The 20,521-nt window shown below is 40.9% G+C and overlaps 3 protein-coding genes across 3 annotated transcripts; 2 read left to right on the forward strand and 1 right to left on the reverse strand.

The window, feature by feature from the left end:
- Positions 1-1,046: 1,046 nt before the first annotated feature.
- LOC137790184 (extracellular calcium-sensing receptor-like) lies at positions 1,047-5,442 on the forward strand. The gene is made up of 9 exons (XM_068584167.1): positions 1,047-1,189; positions 1,282-1,576; positions 1,840-1,926; positions 2,200-2,469; positions 3,010-3,225; positions 3,312-3,587; positions 3,920-4,147; positions 4,252-4,375; positions 4,529-5,442. The coding sequence occupies exons 1-9, from the start codon at positions 1,080-1,082 to the stop codon at positions 5,440-5,442; spliced, it is 2,520 nt and encodes an 839-aa protein (XP_068440268.1). The 5' UTR covers positions 1,047-1,079.
- Positions 5,443-7,722: 2,280 nt separating this feature from the next.
- On the forward strand, positions 7,723-13,610 carry LOC137790185 (extracellular calcium-sensing receptor-like). Its single transcript, XM_068584168.1, has 10 exons — positions 7,723-7,766; positions 9,514-9,666; positions 9,876-10,170; positions 10,326-10,412; positions 10,651-10,920; positions 11,220-11,426; positions 11,521-11,796; positions 12,175-12,399; positions 12,504-12,627; positions 12,700-13,610. The coding sequence occupies exons 2-10, from the start codon at positions 9,557-9,559 to the stop codon at positions 13,608-13,610; spliced, it is 2,505 nt and encodes an 834-aa protein (XP_068440269.1). The 5' UTR covers positions 7,723-7,766; positions 9,514-9,556.
- Positions 13,611-14,953: 1,343 nt separating this feature from the next.
- Positions 14,954-19,956, reverse strand: olfcr1 (olfactory receptor C family, r1). The gene is made up of 13 exons (XM_068584169.1): positions 19,950-19,956; positions 18,943-19,165; positions 18,605-18,783; positions 18,340-18,431; positions 17,885-18,064; positions 17,308-17,496; positions 16,988-17,199; positions 16,663-16,858; positions 16,292-16,501; positions 16,093-16,216; positions 15,817-16,010; positions 15,453-15,734; positions 14,954-15,376 (listed from the first exon to the last, which is right to left on the reverse strand). Exons 1-13 carry the CDS (start codon positions 19,954-19,956, stop codon positions 14,954-14,956), a joined length of 2,511 nt encoding a protein of 836 aa, XP_068440270.1.
- Between the last annotated feature and the right edge of the window lie 565 nt (positions 19,957-20,521).

Here is a 20,521-nt window from a genome sequence, read left to right on the forward strand (position 1 = left end):
CCTATGTTCTGATTATTTACGCTTTCTTGGGATTTGATAGAAAAGTGCTTGACTGTCGGACTCTGTTGGATAGTTATACTATTGTCATGTTGACATAATATATGACATACTTTCATTCCACATGGCCTGGCACTAGTATTTCACTTACTTACCTTTGTATTCATCTTTACTCTTTCCGAGATATAGGCCGATTCCTAATTGCATGCTCTGAATCCCATTATGTCAATCCAAAAAGGCTAACACCACAAACCCTCTTCCTAGGTTTATACATGACTACGAAGAACCCACACTAAAGACTGAATCCACCAAAGAAGGCGCCGCCACATACTACGTCTAAAATCAAATAATTTGTGTTAGAACATCCAATTTGCTTTGACGCAAATTCAATTCATAGAAATTATCCTAAGGAGGTCCCATGAAGTGACCACACCGGGTGGGATGTGTTTGCATGCCTCGTGGAGGCTGTAAATCATAGCTGTCAAAATCCAGCACAATAGCGGTTAGTCTTGAAAACACCTTTCTAAAATTACTTAAAATGCTGCACTATTTGTCTACAGCTTGCTGAGTTACTGTAATGTATATTACAACACCTGGAACTGTTATGTTTATTTATTGTTCAGTTATTGTAAGAAAAAATTCCCACCTCAATATATCGCACACATCAAAACATATTGTTACAAAATCCAGATGAGCTCCAATAGCACCAAATAATTTTGAAAAATGAAAGCGATCAACAGACACTTAATCACATAAATTATGTTATCACTATATGCCTTGTCTGGTGAGCTAATTTGATGTGAGTTTGTCTAGCCTCCCACATGGCTGCTTTTGCCCTGATGGGTGGTGTAAAATGATGACCAAAACCACGAAAAGGGACGACTCAGACCTGCATATAAAAGTAAATCATTCTTCATGAAGCTCAGAAAGGGAGGAGGGCAGATATGGGGGCATTTCTAGACAGGTTTTTATTCTTGTATGTCTACCTGATCTTGATTTTGTTCTCTTCCTCCTTTTTGGTATCAGAGTCTTCCTCTCTTTTCTCAACTTGTAAATTAAGGCGACGCTTTTATCTTAATGGGATGCACAAGCCTGGCGATGTGGTTTTGGGTGGGCTGTTTAAGGTCCACTACACCTCTGTCTTCCCTGAGCTCTCGTTCACCTCAGAACCAAGTCAGCTCAGCTGCCAAGGGTAAGTTTCTTATTCATGTAGCATACAACATGTGTAGATGATTATAAATAATGAATTGCTTTTTAATCGTTAACCATTACATTGTGTCTTAGCTTTGACAATGCAGGGTTCAGGCATGCCATGACCATGGCCTTTGCCATTGATGAGATCAATAAAAACTCAAATCTTGTACCTAATGTGACTCTGGGATACAGTTTTTATGACAACTGTGCCACACTTGTAATTGGATTCAGTGCTGCATTGTTGCTGGCCAGTGGTCAAGAGGAGCAGTTTCTGCTTCAGGAAAAATGTTTGGGGACCCCTCCAGTTCTGGGAATTGTGGGTGATTCCTTCTCAACATTTTCTATCGCCACCTCTGATGTGCTAGGTTTATTCAATCTGCCCATTGTAAGTTCACCTTCTTCAGTCTTGCTTCGAGCTGAGCATTTGATGTGCCATATTTGTATGTATTTAGACTTGTACAATGATTGGACAGGAGATATACATTCATTTTCAGCTTCAGCTTCTCCAAAAAGCTTGTATTTGGTAAGAAGGAACAGTCTTAGTTTAGATTTGTAAAAGGGGAATTGAAAGTAAGGTTAAATTGTTTAAGTGTTTCTGTTAATTTGCATGAGAAGTAAAGCCTGCATGTTTACTATGTTTCTTCATAGGTCAGTTACTTTGCCACATGCTCCTGCCTGAGTGATAGGCAAAGGTTTCCATCCTTCTTCAGAACAATCCCAAGTGATGCTTTCCAGGTGAAACTCTGGTCTAGAAATAGCAAATGCAAAATATATTTTAGATAAAGTGAAATAAGCTTTAAAACATGTTCTGGCAATGAAAGGGAGATTGTGTCTTGAAAACTAAATTACTGTATGTCTTTGTCCATCGTTAAGGAAACTATATGGATTTAGGAAAAGAGTATAATTATATCAACTAACTGTAATTTTTTGTGCGACATGAATGGGTATGTTTCCTCTGAATGATCATTTAAAACTTTGCACTAATATTACTACTTTCTATTCTATAAGGTGCGAGCTATGATTATGATTCTTAAACGCTTTGGCTGGACTTGGGCTGGTCTGCTGGTCAGTGATGATGACTATGGACTCCATGTTGCCCGAACTTTCCAATCAGACTTGGCTCAGTCTGGAGGAGGTTGTCTAGCCTACTCAGAGATTTTACCCTGGGGTGAACAACCTGCGGAAGTAAAGAGGATTGTGGAAATAATGAAAAAATCCACTGCTCGGGTGGTCATTGTCTTTGCTCATGAGATCCACATGATTCAACTCATGGAAGAGGTATCTTATTTTCTCAATATGATCTCACTTCCAACTTGTTAAATACTGGCCAGTGCCCCTCAAATACAGAACTTTCAGCCAGAAGACCAATGACTGTGTGAAACAAACAGTCAACGTTGACGTATTGTTTCAGGACGGTGTCGTGACCCATTAGTCACTTGTTTGTCACGTGAATCGCTAGTAAAGTAACTCATCAGGCACTTGCTAGTCACATGTGTTGTTAATTACTTGGTAGTCACATAGGTTGTTTGTCAGTAAAGTTAATGTTAACCACAAACTTCTCCTAACCTCACAGAGTGGTTTTGTTTTGAAAAGCTACTATGCATGTTGCGACTGAAACTGACACTTTGTCGCTGACACGTCCAAAACTGACACCAGAGGGCTACCAATAGGGTCATAGTTTGAAGCTTTGGGCCAATGACCAAGTATTTGACGAGGTGGGGTGAGAATGTGTTCATCTCTTTTCTAATTCAGTCCGACAAAGTAGTAGTAATAATTGTTGCATGAAAATAAATCAATTTGATTCAATAAAATACACAGGTGGTGAGGGAGAAAGTGACAGGCCTTCAGTGGATTGCCAGTGAAGCCTGGTCAGCATCGTCTGTGCTCCAGACTCCCAGCTTTATACCATACTTGAGTGGCACACTTGGCATTACCATCCGCCGAGGAGAAATACCAGGGCTCAGGGATTTTCTATTAAGAATACGTCCTGACCTTCATTCAAGTAGTAGTAGTAATAATTATGGACAAAGCATGGTAAGATTGAAACTTTACAATCAGATCTGTAATTACATTAAAAATATAGTCATTTCTGTTAAGACTTTGTATTGAATGCATTTCAGGTCATGCAGTTTTGGGAAAACATGTTTGATTGTAGATTTGCACCACCTCCAGCAGGTTGGGTGGCGGCTGGGGGAGAACTTTGCACTGGACAGGAAGATCTAGCGAGTGTGGAGACTGAGTTCTTGGATGTTTCTGATCTCAGGCCTGAGTACAATATTTACAAGGCTGTGTATGCCTTAGCATATGCATTTGATGACATGCTGCAGTGCAAACCAGGAAAAGGGCCTTTCAGTGGGCACAGCTGTGCAACTTTGCAAACATTGGAGCCATGGCAGGTGTGATATCCGTTTACACTCAAGCTGTTTAGTTTTTGAAAAAAGTCGTTGCATTTTGAGGTGTAACTGAAATGTATTCTGTGGAAAGAAGACATTATAAACAATGCCAGTAGTAGGCCATTTGACCCCTACTGAATGTCTTTGAATAGAAGAATAAAAGTTGCAATACAATATAAAATGTCCTTTATTGATCAAATTTAGAGACCATATATTGCACTGTTTTTGGAAGCTTACAATCTATCACACAGAACATCTGAAAGAATATACACAATTAACAAAAGTTTATTTGTATTTGAGTGGACCCTTTTTTATTTGAATTTCCCCATGTATAGCTGATGCATTACTTGGAAAAGGTCAACTTCACCACATCATTTGGTGATCAAGTTTCCTTTGATGAAAATGGTGATGCCTTACCAATATATGATGTCATGAACTGGTTGCCGCTTCCTGATGGTAGGACTAAAGTTCAGAATGTAGGGCTTGTTAAGAAGTTGGCCTATAAAGGTGAAGAACTCACACTCGATGATGACAAAATCTTCTGGAACTTTGACTCCAAACAGGTTACACGTTTGTATTGTTGATTTTATCCTAGTACCGTATGACACAGAATAACTGAATGAAATAGTTTAAAATAACTGTGATGTAACTCTAACAATCCCTTCAGTCACCCCTGTCAGTGTGCAGTGAGAGCTGTCCTCCAGGTACCCGGATGGCCAGAAAAAAAGGGCAGCCTTTTTGCTGTTTTGACTGTGTACCATGCTCTGAGGGAAAGTTCAGCAATGACACAGGTGGGTATCATTCTAAAACCATATGTTGAATTATCGAAGATGAATTTTATTTGGGAATCTTGCACTTTTTGGTGACCAGGTGATGCATAGCCATTGTGTTTACAGGTGGGAGAGACAATGTCCTTGATGGTCTGTTCTTGTGTTTTCATGTAGACTCCATGGAGTGCACCAGTTGTCCAGAGGACTATTGGTCCAATGTCCAGCGTGACCACTGTGTTCCTAAGAAAACAGAGTTTCTCTCCTACGAAGAGCCTCTGGGTATCTGCTTGACAACCACCTCATTATTGGGATCATTTCTCTGTGCTATTGTCTTGGGAATCTTCACCTACCATCGCAGTACACCCATGGTACGCGCCAACAACTCAGAACTAAGTTTCTTGCTCTTGGTGTCTCTTAAATCATGTTTCCTGTGTTCACTGCTGTTCATCGGCCGTCCCAGGCTGTGGACATGCCAACTGAGACATGCAGCATTTGGGATCAGCTTTGTGCTTTGTGTCTCATGTATTCTGGTAAAAACCATAGTGGTTCTGGCTGTGTTCAAGGCCTCCAAGCCAGGAGGAGGAGCCGGTCTGAAGTGGTTTGGTGCTGTGCAACAGAGAGGAACAGTTCTGGTCCTGACTTCTATTCAGGCAGCAATCTGCACTGCTTGGATTGTCTCTGCCTCACCAGCTCCCAATAAAAACACTCAATACCACAACGACAAGATAGTTTATGAGTGTGTCGTTGGGTCCACGGTTGGTTTTGCAGTGTTACTAAGCTATATTGGCTTACTGGCTATCATCAGCTTTGTGCTAGCATTTCTAGCAAGGAATCTTCCAGACAACTTCAATGAGGCCAAGCTCATCACTTTCAGCATGCTGATCTTTTGTGCTGTGTGGGTGGCCTTTGTCCCTGCTTATGTCAACTCTCCAGGAAAATATGCAGATGCAGTGGAGGTATTTGCTATTCTGGCCTCCAGTTATGGTCTCTTGTTGGCACTGTTTGGACCCAAATGTTATATAATCTTGCTGAGACCAGAGAGGAACACAAAGAAAGCAATCATGGGGCGGGGCATCACAAAGACCTAAAGCAGCACTTATAACAGCGTGCTGTTGTTAATTTACATTTATTTAAGATTGATCTGCTAATAATTGATCTACATTCAAAGTAGCTGTTGTTTCAGCATCAGAACATTATTTCTCTTACATGAAAGAGAAAGGCAGAAGGAAATGGAAAGTAATAAAGCTGTTCATAAAGAACTGAGTCAACCATCATGATTGCCTATGTTCTGATTATTTACTCTTTCTTGGGATTTGATAAAAAAAAGTGCTTGACTGTCGGACTCTGTTGGATAGGTATACTATTGTCATGTTGACATAATGTATGACATACTTTCATTCCACATGGCCTGGCACTTGTATTTTTGGTAAGGCCAGCCAATCAATTTCACCAAACATCCCTGTATAATTTAATGCAAAAAAAAGCTATCATGCATTGCGACTTTGCAGTTAAATATTTAACATTTATTCCAACACTTTGACATATGAGTTTGGCATATTATAGTTAAAGATGGGTATAGTTTAGGTTTTTTTCAATACCGGTGCCAAAATGGTGCCTGAACAGATTTTAATTTTTTTATTGCCAAGGCAACTTTTTTCTCTCCAAATTGAACAATATATCAACTGTTTGAAGTATAGTATGAATACAAATAAATGAACACAAAACACTTGACTTCAAACTATAAACAATATATATATATATATATATATTTTAAAAAAAAAGATAGTCTATGATGATCTTATAGAAGTAAATTGACAAACTTAAATAACTTAAATAAATAATAATTATAATTAGTAAAAGAAGATACATTTAACAAATTCCTACAAAAAGTCCAATCAAAATGGCCATTAGGAAATTGAATGGTTGTGTGTATGTAAGCAGCTTTGTCAAATGTATTACTAATAATTAAAAAGGAACAATCCTGGATCAATTGCAGTACCACCTTCATTTTCTATATGCTATCCTTGTGGAAAACTATAGAACAGCGGTTCCCAAACTAAAGAATGCCGCGGCCCAATTTGAAATCTGCGGCCCATCCAAACCTTTAATCCCAACTCCAGAGCTGCCAACTTTTAAAAAAACCTTGTAATGAGATTTTGTCAACGGAGGGGTGGGGGGTGACGAAGACAACAAATACGTGCCGCCAAAGAGCTGACAGCTGGCAACCCGACTTAAAGAAGACCGGACTCGGCGCGACAGGGGCTCTTACTGTCCCGGACCCGGCAGGACGAGGGCTGTTACCTTCAGGCAAGCGGTCTTCAGACCGGTCCCGGGCCGTTACCGGCACATCAACCTCACACTGGCGGCCAACCGGCCCCGTTACCGGCCTCACACCGCCCCTTTTCTTTTCCTCCGCAGAGTTTAGAAATTCAAATATGCTTAAATTCAGTGGGAAAGTAAGAAAACAATAACACAAGCACACGATTATAAATGTCGGCCAAATACGCCAATTTACAAAACCACTTGAAGTCACAGAATTGGTCTGACAGTTCAAACCGGGAGTTCACAAAAAATGTCCTGACTTCGTCACACAGTTCAAAAAGTCGGTGAGCACCTTACCAGTAAAGCCACCGGACTTCAGTGTGCAGGATAAGCTGCCGGTGGTCGCTTCCCATCTCCGCGCATAATATGGCAAACAGGTGCAGGGGACGACTTTTGATGAAATTTACTGTTCTCACTGCTTCATCCAAAACCGCCTTTAATTCATCGTCTTTGTTGCCAGTGTAAGCTATTTTATTGTGTTTCTGGGGCTTTTATTTTGAAGGATGAAAACGGAAGAAGAGGTGCTGGGAAATGTTGGTGGTGAAAATGTTTATTAGTACCACACAGTATAGGCGCAAAAAAAAAACCTCGGTTACACCAGTAAAGAATAACACGTAATTCAAATTATAAATATTTTTATATTAATTTCAAACTTTTCAAAATTGAAAATAAAAACGTTTTATTTATTTATAAATGATCTCTCAAATGACCACTGATGGACCGCGGCCTACACTTTGGGAATCGCTGCTCTAGAGAAAAAAAACAGAAAACACTTGAAACTGGATTTTTGAAGGCCTGAAAATAACAACTATGCAATAGCCAAATAATAATAATAATATAGTAATAACAAAACTATCCAACAACATTAAAAACCTGCACACACACACACACACACACACACACACACACACACACACACACACACACACAAACAAACACACACAGCTGCTGCCCCTTGGAGGGCAGAGCTGTACCCTGGATTGACCAGCAGCAACAACAGCAGCAACCGCAGCAACAACAGCAGCCACCGCAGCAGCAACAACAGCAGCAACCGCAGCAGCAACAGCAGCAACAACAGCAGCAGCAGCAGCAGCAACAACAGGAGCAACAGCAGCAGCAACAACAGCAGCAACAGCAGCAACAACAGCAGCCACCGCAGCAGCAACAACAGCAGCAACAACAGCAGCAGCAGCAACAACAACAGGAGCAACAGCAGCAGCAACAGCAGCAGCAGCAGCAACAACAGCAGCCACCGCAGCAGCAAAAACAGCAGCAACCACAGCAGCAGCAGCAGCAGCAGCTGCAGTGCTGTGTATAATTAAATATGACTGCACATGTGAAAAATAAGTTACATAGCCAGCATTTCACTTACCACATTTCTGTAATCCTCCGTAGGCCTCATCAGTACACAAGCAAGTCATAGTTCACCAGTAAGCTAGCTTTTTGGTTGTAGATTAAAGCTAGAAGTTTCTCGCCTTTCCTGAAACGTCCGCCGTGAGAAAGGTGTTGCCAGTCTACTCCTTCAATCATAATCAAGCTAAACTATAAAAATGTAATTGCTTCTCTAAATATGTTTCAATAACTTACTCCTTCCTTCCTACTGGGTTCAGCCAGCTAGTTTTCTAGTAGTCAGAGGTCACGGTGCCCCATTGACCAATCACAGCGCATGTTAATGGTCACGCGGGCTCTGTGACCAATCACACGTTCAGGGTCTCCAGAAGGCTCTGCTATGTATTTTAACCAGGCTGCTCTTACGTGGAGGAAGACAGGTGAAATGTCATTGGATAAATAGCCATACAAGAGGCCTGAAGGAGCAGAGGAACAGATGAAGGCAGCTGGGACATGAGAAAATAAGCTAATAGACAGAAATAATTCTAATAGTGTATTTGTGTAGAACAATTACATTATTTAAAAAAGCTATAACTTTGCATTATAACAAATAAAAATAAAAACTATATATATATATATATATATATATATATATATATATATATATATATATATATATATATACATGTATGTATATTATATATTTTAAATTATAAAATAGTTATAACTTTGTGATTCTGTTCATAAGTACTCACCCTTCCAGTTGTCCTGCCTGTAATCCTAGAAATACAAATTTTACAGACGAATGTGGAAATATGTCTTTCCCACATTCTTCTGCAGAACTGATCATATTTAAGCCAACCAGATACCCTTCCACCAAACAGACAGTCCAAGGAAAGATGCATTATTTCACAAAATATCTTGGTATGCTGCTACCATCTAGTGGACACACATGTCGTATACACATTCATGGACATACCCAGGGCTGAATTGAGTTTTTGGTGTTTTTATTTTGGTTTCCTTGTCACACACATTTGGGATTATACTCAGTGTAAAGTAACTCTTCCCATACTCAACATGTATTAAACCAAAGTGACCCTTGTATTTTACAACAAGGCAAGTACTAAAAGGTGAAACAGCCTCAATAATATCTGCAACCAGATATAGCTATCAAAATCAATACACATTCAAACAACCTAATAAACAAAAAATATAACATGGCTGTAGTGCAAATTTTAATAAACATGTTAAATGGCTCATTAAAAATTCGGCTCATTAATTCTACAATGATATGCAATTTAGGTCCTGCCCTTACTTCTGCGTATGTCTGATGGGTGGCATGTAGGATTAAACAATACTGCAAGGGAATAAAAGGACTTACGATTGTTCAGCAAAATGATAAACAGGAGGAAAGTCATGAGGGCATTTTTAGATATTAACTTGCTCTTGTTCGTGCACTTCTTTTTGTTGTATTCCTACTTTTGTTCTTCTGTGCCCTCCCATCTTTATTCCAGCTCCTGCCGGCTACAGGGACAGTTTCATCTAAATGGGATGCACAAGGCTGGAGATGTGGTTCTGGGTGGTCTATTTGAGATCCACTTCTTTTCTGTCTTTCCTGACCTGTCTTTTACCTCAAAGCCCCAACAGCCTACCTGTCACAGGTAAGTCTGCCAGGGAAACGTAATAATAATAATAGTGCATCTATTGTATTTATGCCATTTTGGCCACATAGGTTTTTTGCATAGCCTTTTTAGTATTGTAAAGAGTTTTGCTATTCAACTGGTTAAACTGTTTTAAAATATGTAATTGTGCAACATGTACATGTCTATATGATGTTGTTATTTTTTCAACTGTGGTATTTTTGTGTTAGTTTTGATGTTCTAGGATTCAGGCAGGCCCAAACCATGGCCTTTGCTATTGATGAGATCAACAGAAACACCAACCTGCTCCCTCATGTGACTTTGGGATACAGTCTTTATGATAACTGCGTCAAACTAGGAATTGGATTCCGTGCAGCATTGTCATTAGCTAGTGGTCAAGAAGAGCAGTTTATATTAGACGATACCTGTGTGGGAACCCCTCCAGTCATAGGGATTGTAGGTGATTCTTCCTCTACACGTTCTATTGCTATCTCCACTGTCCTTGGATTGTACAGAGTACCGATGGTAAGGTTTCCGCCGTAATTTGTTTGGATTATTTTCATTTAGTTTCAAATTTAAAGTCAATCGTAAACATGAACTAAGCCACTTTAAAGGTTGAAAGGGCTTATAAAAAAAAAAAAGAAGGCATTTTTAGGCTGTACAGTCTGTGTCTTTCACAGGTGAGTTATTTTGCCACATGTTCGTGTCTGAGTGACCGGCAAAAGTTTCCATCCTTCTTTAGGACGATCCCGAGTGACGCTTTCCAGGTGAATAAAAAAGCATTAAAAAGAACATTTGCACTTAAACCTTCCTCATAAAGAACCTCCCTGTATGGCAATGAAAACAACTATCTCTTGTGTGTCACATTTCTTGTGTCATTGATGAAGCTGTTTTGTCTGAGCTAACAATGCTAAAAATGCAAAAATTAAACATGGTCCAGCGGGGAACCTGTTCATCAGATTGTTCCAGTCTTGGCACTAATCCCATCCCTTTGTATTTACTTAGGTGCGTGCAATGATTCAGATTCTCAGGCACTTTGGATGGACTTGGACAGGTCTGCTGGTCAGTGATGATGATTATGGACTTCATGCTGCCAATTCCTTCCAATCTGACTTGGCTCTGTCTGGTGGAGGATGTCTGGCCTACCTCGAGGTTTTGCCCTGGGGCAATGACCCAGTAGAACTAAGGAGAATTGTGGATGTGATGAGGAAATCTACAGCTCGTGTGGTCATTGTGTTTGGACATGAGAGTCACATGATTAACCTCATGGAAGAGGTTGGGCATGAAGTAGTTTAATCATAATGTAATATAGTTATATTAATGTTTTATTTATCAAACTGAAAGATTTTAGTTGCAATAAAACAGATTTTATGTAATAAATCACGGTGTTGTTAGCAGGGTATTTATTAGACTGAAATCACTAACTGAGACAAATTACATTGACCGCCATATAATGAGATCGCTTTGCTCGTGATACTGCATAAAACACAGGATTTGACATATGCTTGAATGACTATGGCAAGACACCTGTTGACAGTATAAATTTACAAATGTTTGCATCACGCATTACACAGGTAGTGAGGCAAAATGTGACAGGCCTGCAGTGGATGGCCAGTGAAGCCTGGATTGCAGCTACTGTGCTTCAGACCCCGCAACTCATGCCGTACCTAGGTGGCACTCTGGGCATTGCCATCCGTCGAGGAGAAATACCAGGTTTCAAGGACTTCCTGCTAAAAATACGACCTGACCTACAACACAACAACAGCTATGGAAATAGCATGGTGAATTTAACTTTGCAATCTGATCCGGTATTTGTAATACAAATACATGATGTTGTCATCATTTACGACACTCTTTTTTTTAAATGTATTTCAGGTAAATCAGTTTTGGGAATACACATTTCGGTGTAGATTTGCATCACCTCATGCAGCTTGGGTGGAAGCTGGAGGATCACTTTGCACTGGACAGGAAGATCTAGAGACTGTGGGGACTGAGTTTTTGGACATTTCAAACCTTAGGCCAGAGTACAACGTGTACAAGGCTGTGTATGCCCTGGCGTACGCTCTTGATGACATGCTGCGCTGTGTGCCGGGGAGAGGGCCTTTCAGTGCGCATAGCTGTGGTACTTTGCAAACACTGGAGCCATGGCAGGTGGGATATCAGTTTACACTCCACCTGTCTAGGTGACTAAATCCTGTGCTTTAGCAGTTCTTGTGGAGTAGTGTTAGGATATAGAATTAAATACAAAGCTATGTGTTTACTAATCCTGAAGAAATTCCTGAAAGGATTATCTCTACTGCTAGGATAACAATATCAAGTTGGAGGCAGCGACTTTTGTCACTGGGTATAAGGTATCATCAGTTATGTGACTTCTCTTTAAAGTAAATGCTGTGTTTGAATTGTTAGTTTTTTCATACGTTTGTGAGTATTCAGTTTGAATATTGAATACTAAGCACTAATGTGTTCACCGTGGTTATTTTTTTCCATCTTATTTTTATTTTCCTCTATCCCTTATTTTGATATTTATAGCTTGTGCATTATTTGAAAATGGTCAATTTCAGCACACCATTTGGTGATCAAGTGTCATTTGATGTGAACGGTGATGCCATACCAATATATGATGTCATGAACTGGCTGTGGCTCCCTGACGGAAGAACAAAGATTCAGAATGTGGGTCAGGTCAGAGAGACAGCCAAAGGTGAAGAACTCACACTTGATGAAGACAAAATCTTCTGGAACTCTGAATCCAAAGAGGTAACTCCTGAGTACTCTGACAACGATGCCGTGTCCGACGGATGACTTAGTATAGCATTTGTAAAGTAGTCTAGAAAAACCTATATTTAATTTTCTACCTACAGCCCCCCAGGTCAGTGTGTAGTGAGAGCTGTCCTCCAGGAACCCGGATGGCCAGAAAGAAGGGGGAATCTGAGTGCTGTTTTGACTGCATCCCTTGTTCTGAAGGAAAGATCAGCAATAAGACAGGTTGGTAATCAATTTTAAACAGTTGGAGATACATTTTAAGCTTGTACCTCAACACTTTCCCTGTTTTTTTAGACTCCATGGGGTGCACCAATTGTGCTGAGGATTTCTGGTCCAGCCTCCAGCGTGACCACTGTGTTCCCAAGAAAACTGAGTTCCTATCTTATCAAGAGCCTCTGGGTATCTGCTTGACAACCACCTCGTTGCTGGGCACATTCATCTGTACTTTTATCCTGGGGATCTTCATCTATTATCACAGCACCCCAATAGTACGCGCCAACAACTCAGAACTAAGTTTCTTGCTCTTGGTGTCTCTTAAATCATGTTTCCTGTGTTCACTGCTGTTCATCGGCCGTCCCAGGCTGTGGACATGCCAACTGAGACATGCAGCATTTGGGATCAGCTTTGTGCTTTGTGTCTCATGTATTCTGGTAAAAACCATAGTGGTTCTGGCTGTGTTCAAGGCCTCCAAGCCAGGAGGAGGAGCCGGTCTGAAGTGGTTTGGTGCTGTGCAACAGAGAGGAACAGTTCTGGTCCTGACTTCTATTCAGGCAGCAATCTGCACTGCTTGGATTGTCTCTGCCTCACCAGCTCCCAATAAAAACACTCAATACCACAACGACAAGATAGTTTATGAGTGTGTCGTTGGGTCCACGGTTGGTTTTGCAGTGTTACTCAGCTATATTGGCTTACTGGCTCTCCTCAGCTTTGTGTTAGCATTTCTAGCAAGGAATCTTCCAGACAACTTCAATGAGGCCAAGCTCATCACTTTCAGCATGCTGATCTTTTGTGCTGTGTGGGTGGCCTTTGTCCCTGCTTATGTCAACTCTCCAGGAAAATATGCAGATGCAGTGGAGGTATTTGCTATTCTGGCCTCCAGTTATGGTCTCTTGTTGGCACTGTTTGGACCCAAATGTTATATAATCTTGCTGAGACCAGAGAGGAACACAAAGAAAGCAATCATGGGCCGCAGCATCCAGTCATAAAACATGCACTATAGGTTTCCAAGACATGATGTATTTTCTCCTTACAATAGAAACATACTAATAGCAATGTTTATTTATTGTGAAAGCAATAATAACTATTTGTGTACACTTTGAGAACAAAGGCCAGATCTAAGAAGAACGTTTTTGCTCTTATAAACAATAATGAAGAGTACTACTTTCCACTTTAGGTTACTTTATTATTCTAATCCAATATATCTTAGATCCAATTTTGATGCATTATTGAGTAGTATATAGCTTAATTATTAGGTATAATGAGTGAGAGATTACTGTCACTGATGAAGTAGAAGGTGACGGAAAAACAACAAAACTGAAAATAAATATCTTGTGAGTTTCAAAATATCAAAAGAAACTATTTGGTTTTAAAGAAACAGTAATCCATGATTATCTTGTATAAAGGCAACTTAATGGAATTATCCACTATCAAATACAAGCGTCTGAGATAAAAGATGAAAACAGTTGCATAACCACACAGAGCCTCTGGCTTCCACAAAGTCAGTGTCTCCCTCTGGAAAGACTGACACTGTTGCGGGGTCAGAAGGCTCTGCTTTACACATAGTATACACTGTGCTCAACTTACCGTCAACGCTGCCGTCTTTATATGCTTAGAAAATAAGACTCCATATGTTTTATTCTCACATAACAATGAATGCAATGCAACAATAATAAAATGTCTTGCCATCAAATGAATTGCTTTAATTGGTTTCTCTACCATGTCAACTTTTTTTTTTTTCTTACAGTGAACATGGGATATGTATCAAATGCACACCTGTTCTTTACTCAAAACACTGTATTTTGTAACTTGCACTGGCAGCGCTTCAGTACATGTTTTCGAGACCATTGCAGTAAAGAGTATTTGTCTTCCTGATATTGATCACAATCAATTCACGACAACATATGCAGGTATCAGGTCCAGATACATTTATTTTTCGATGAAAAAACCCTTGAACATACATCCATGGTACAATCTGAAAATTCCGAACTCAGTATAAAAGCAGACTCCGATATTCAGATAGGAGTCTGCTTTTATCCTGTGGTTGGTCTTTTGACAGAGCCTACAATAAAGAATGACATTTTGTTTTTCCAATTAATGTCAAAGGTTTAATATCTTCAGTAATTATAGATATGGCATTCAGGCAATGTACAGATATGCTAAACACTGAAGCAACAATATTTACTATATCATATTTTATTTCCTATTTTTGGAAAATCTAAAAGAAAATTTTATAGTTGCATGACACTAAACTTGAGGAATGATAAACGCAAAGAAATCGAAAGGAAAGGAAAACAAAAAGGACCTGAAGAACTCGGATTGGATTGGACTGTCATCGGGCCATGAGGTGTTTCTTAGTGTTTTTCTCGGGCCTAAAGAGAATGATGAAACATTTGGGGGCAAACATGCAGAGCAGTAAACCGTAGCTGGAGGCCAGGATTGCAAAAATCTCCACAGCAACAACATACTTCCCAGGAGAGCTGATGTAAGCAGGAACAAAAGCTATCCAAACGGCGCAGAATATCAGCATGCTGAACGTGATCAGCTTGGCCTCGTTGAAGTTGTCAGGGAGTTTCCGAGCAAGAAAGGCCAGGAGGAGACTGGTGCAGGCCAGCAGACCGATGTAACCCAGAACCAGAGAGAAGCCCACCACAGAGGCCATGGCACACTCCAAGGTGACCTTTGACCCTTGGAAACCCAGATCCCATTGAGGCACAGGGGGGCTGAGGGTCAGCCATGTCGCACAGATGATAATCTGGGTGAAAATAAAATTGATGTAAAATTTTGTGTGCCAAAGTTTAAGCACATAAATTAATATAGAAATGTAGTACCTGTACACAAGTAAGAAAACAAACACTTCCTCTCTGTTGACCCGGACCGAACCACTTTATCAAGGCTCCAGCACCGGGCCGAGCTGAGCCGAACGCTGCCAGAACCACTATAGTTTTGACTTGAAGACAGGAAACACAAAGTACAAAGCTGATCCCAAAAGCTGCCTGTTGGAATCGACAAGACCAGACTGATGGACGACCGATGAACACCAGAGAGCACAGGAAGCACAGCTTCAGCGACAGGAGAAGCAGGAAGCTCAGTTCTGAATTGTTGGCTCGCACCTTGAGGGCAATCAGATGAACAGACTAAGATATGTGGAAGAATGTTTAATGCATACTGTGTTATATCACTCAAGGTTCTTACCATAGGTGTTTGACGGTAGTAGAGAAACACCAGAAACACAACTGTTGTCACCGCAGCACCAGATACAGCTGCTGTCGTCAGGGTGATGCCCAAGGTTTCATTAAAGGAAAGGAAGTCCAGCTGGCGAGGGATGCAGGCAGTTTGCTCTGCATTGGACCAGAACTCATATGGACAACGCTCACAGTGAAGGGAATCTAGCAGAGGAAAAGAGAGGAGGTGAGGAAAGTACAACTCAGAGAGGAACATGGAGGGGTTCTCATGGAGTCGTGTCCTCACCAGTTTGATTGCTAACCTCCCCTTCAGCACATTGGATACAGTCAAAGCAGCAGACAGCTTCTCCTTTCCTGGTGGCCTTTCGGGTCCCTGGGGGACAGCTCTCACTGCACACTGAAGTTGGCACCTAAGCAACAAGTAAACATTCAAACCATATTCTCAGGACATAATGCCTCAATCAATATTGTTCTTTTTCAACCACCTGATTGGATCCTGTACTCCACTGAATGGCTGATTCATTAAGGTGGAGGTCAAACCCGTCCACACGACCGATCAAAACCAGTCTGAGTGACCCCTCAGGGGTGTTTTGCCAGTTGATGAGGTCGTACTTTGCTGGAGTGTCACCCCCTTGGAAATAAAACATCTCCCCTTGTGGTGTGGTGAAATTCAATGTGTTCAAGTGCTGCAACAGCTGAAAGTATAAAGATATAATAAATACTCACATTGACACACTGACACAGCATGTGCAAAATATTGGCTCTCACAAACTTATTTTGGGGATTACTATTATCATAATTAATTATGGAATTTTTAAAAGCAAAGTGTTGGTTTAACGCTGATTATTATGCTTGCCTCAATCGGTTTAATATCTTTTGGAGAAGAGCATCTGGAGCTGTGGTTTCCGGGTGAGCTTTCTCTGTCAGGGCAGGACAAGAGGCTGTGAAGGGCGTGGGCTGCAGCGTAAACAGCAAGGTAGACATTATAGGTCACTCTAAGCTGGGAGATATCAGTGAAGTGACTCTGCACTCCCTGCAGGGACTCTGTCCCACTGCAGAGTGGCAGAGAAGCTTTCTGAGGAAATCCAATGGCAGGAGATGATGCAGAATTATTTATTGGGGTTCCAGATTTGAAAGATGGAGAGGAATGTGAAAAAATAGGTGAGGCCCCAGACCTGCACCCAAATTCTGTCTCCCAGAATTCTCTTAAGAACTCATCTTCCGGACGATGAACCGGGTTCAGCCCTCTGATATAATTTTCTAATCCGGGTATAGCAGAACTTCTAATGGCAACACCAAACACTCCTTTTGCTACTTTAGTTGAGACAACATTTTGGAGAAGATCACCACTGGTGCTCCAAGCCTCACTGGCCAGAAACTGCCTGTCAGTCACCTACAGACGGTGAGAAGACAAGATTGCCATCAAATTCAGAAATATTTCTTAAACCTATATCAATTGCGTTCACTATATTCTAAACATAAGTGTCTTTCACTGGCTCACATTGATCTTGGCTAGTTGCAGGAACAGTTCCCTCACATCTGTGTACCAGGTAAAGATCAGAATCACTTTCGCAGTGGAGGCCTGAATCGTGAGCGCTGCTCGTCTGGCATCACTCACAATGTTTTCCCTTCGGAGAGTCTCTACGAATGCCAGACACACGCCGGCACCCCGAGTCTGCTCCTGAAACACCTGACACACACAGTCGAAAGGAGCAAAAAGATTAGATTAATAGAAAGTATTGAACTGTTGTGTAAGGCAAGGCAAGTTTATTTGTATAGTGATTCAAAGTGTTTCACATAAAACTATTAAAAGCATAAAAGAATTATGCAGAAAAAAAAACAGATTTAAAAACAATTAGGAACACTCATGAAAACATTTTTTTTAAAACTGTCAAAAAGCTCAAATAATACAAGTTGCAGTGCAGTTTAATAAAATACAGTAGTGAGATGCAGAAATTAATAAAAGAAAATCTTTCAAACTGGTTCAATCAAAGGCAACAGAAAACAGAAAAGTCTTCAATCTGGATTTGAAGGAGCTGTGAAGATGTGTAGATGCCTTCTACAACAAATGGAAACACCTTCATTGCCACGAGGCCGTAATCGTTGTTTGCTACAACTGCTCCGATCCAGGTCCAGTGGAAGCGAATGGAAAGCTGGGCAAAAGCCCGGGCTTGGTAGATATCACTGGGCATGGTCCTGAAGAAGTTCGGAAATTTAATCCTGTTGCTTAGACACGGGCAGCTCGACAGGTAGCTGATCTGAAATATCGGAAGAAAAAAAGTTACATGAAAAATATGATTTTCTTAAAAGAAGCAGTTGCGTTCAAAGTGATTTCCAGCCAGACTCATTGTCTTCATTCCCAAATGCTATCGTTTTCCTTCCCTAAAAGAACACTTTTCACTGCAGTTTCATGTAAAATAAGGTCCTCTCCCAGAAGTATGCCAAGAATAATGAGTAAATGGCACCACATCCCTGAAATGAGGAAGAAGAAGTTACAGTAGAGTGATTATTCTGTATTAATAATGAAACTCACTAAAGGTACAGAGAGTGGCCCCAGGGTTCTGGAGAGTATCTGCCCTGTTACGGATGAAGCACCACCAATGATCACAGGAACACGACGAGCACCTAAAGGCACCAAAAAAAGATCAAGCTAAGAGTTTGCTCCATGAAAAATATTGTTTACAGCAACAAAATGCATAATTTAAATGATGCTATGGACAGAATATAGATACACAACAGGCTACCTTTCTCTTCTATGAATCCTTCTCCAGCAGAATCTGGAGCGTCGTTTAAATCACAGCTGGCGCTGTCTCCTCCGACCAGTGACAGCGCTGTCAGGAGAGCCCATGGTGGTCGGCCACAGCTATCTAAGATACGGTACCCCAGCTTCACACCTGGCAGCAGCGTTGGACTGTAATTGATTTCTTCCACCGCAAACACCATCGCATATATGTACTGTAATGGAACATCTTCTAAACTGAGCCCACAGAAGAGAAGAAACAAGAGAAATATAATTTTAAATGTGGAAGCCGCCAGTATTGAAGTTTTTGTCTTATAAAAAAAGACCCAAGATGCAAAGATGCTAACTATTGTTATGCCAACATTGTCAAATAAGGAGTGCAGAGCAGAGTTTTACCCGATGCATGGCTTGAAGTGCGGCAGCTGAGTGAAGTTGTTGTCCATAGCTGGAGGTTGGTAGTGAAGATTAAAGAGCCCGCCAATCAATACATCTCCATCCTGGAGCAGACCTCGGTTGTCAGGCGCAGCCCACCGAGAACAAGACACCGTCTCAACACACTGCAGTCCCAGCCTGAGCCCCAGCTGCCTGCCCACAAGCCCGACGAGGAGCAGGGATGGAGCTGAGGAGGGCCACAGAGGGAAGAGACAGAAGAACCAACACATGGATGCAGACGTTCTGGACACTTGATTATTACAATATATCCAGTTAGATTTATCAGAGGCACTTCATTCAACATGTATAAACAGTTGTGCAATGAAGAAGTTAAATATTTTGCAAGCAGTAGGAAAAAGTAATATTTTTTTCTCGACTTCCACCTCGAGCAAAACAACCCTTTGAAGTTCAGTTGCGTTGCCAAATGACACAATATCCAAAGTGTGACATGCCCCTCTGTAGCCTGAACAGTCGATGTAAGTACTTATAATACATGGAAAGCCTTTTGCAACCAAGTAAACAGGATGACACACAATCCCAAATTACTCCTCTCAAGAGTGACAGTAATACAACAACAGCGTGATTGCAAATTATTATTATTGTGTGTGTGTGTGTGTGTGTATGTGTGTGTGTGTGTGTGTGTGTGTGTGTGTGTGTGTGTGTGTGTAGGCGGTTGAAGTGTGAAGTGTGTGTACATGCAAGCCAATGTATTTGTATTTCCTTTATTACATTGAGTTGTTCTATACTTCATTTTATGTGCAGGATCAAACTTATGTTTTCTTGATATTTGGTTCTATGGGACGTCGCACAAATTCACATTTCAAGCAACAGCTGATCAAGGTCATACAGATCTCTTTTTTTTTTTTTGAAGAGGCATCTGTAAGGCTAGCATAACTGTCGTTATTAATGCGTTTACTGGTCCAGCCCTTGTAAATTCACATATATACAGTACGTGACACTTATGTGCATACAGTACATCCTCATAAGTATATATTCATTTGTATACGACTGCCAGCGGACACATTTCATCTTTTGAAAACAATGCATTCAAATCTTCTCACTCCCATTTTAAGTCCCAGCATGCCCCATTCTGACAATCTTTTGGCATAAAATACATATTTTTTTAAATTTTTGAACTGAACAACAGTTTTTTAACTGAAACTCCTTCCTAACAGGGTAATCTTTGTTTTATTGTGATCTTTGTTGCAGATCCCGATTTCTTAGGTCCTAATCTTTCCAAAAAGGTGTCTTTGTCATGGGTTGAGTTTTTGTTCCTGTTTTATTTTGTAGTCTTGTGTCCCCTGCGTCTCTGCACTTCCTGCCCTGGTGATTGTCTGGGATTGTCTGTCTACTTGGTTCCTGATTGTGTATTCCCTTCACCTGTGCTGCCCTCATTGTGTCCACCTGTTTCTCGTTACCTCCCTCTTGTATTTAAACTCCATTTGTCTTCTGTCTCCTTGTCGGTTCATACTGTTTGTCGCCCCGGTGTAACGCTGTTGCTTGTGTCCTGGCTCTGGTTTTGATCGTGTTTGTTTTTGATGAG

Source organism: Clinocottus analis, unplaced genomic scaffold (genome assembly GCF_023055335.1).
Source record: "Clinocottus analis isolate CAN_PGR_092001 unplaced genomic scaffold, fCliAna1.0.p SCAF_2, whole genome shotgun sequence".
NCBI lineage: Eukaryota > Metazoa > Chordata > Actinopteri > Perciformes > Cottidae > Clinocottus > Clinocottus analis.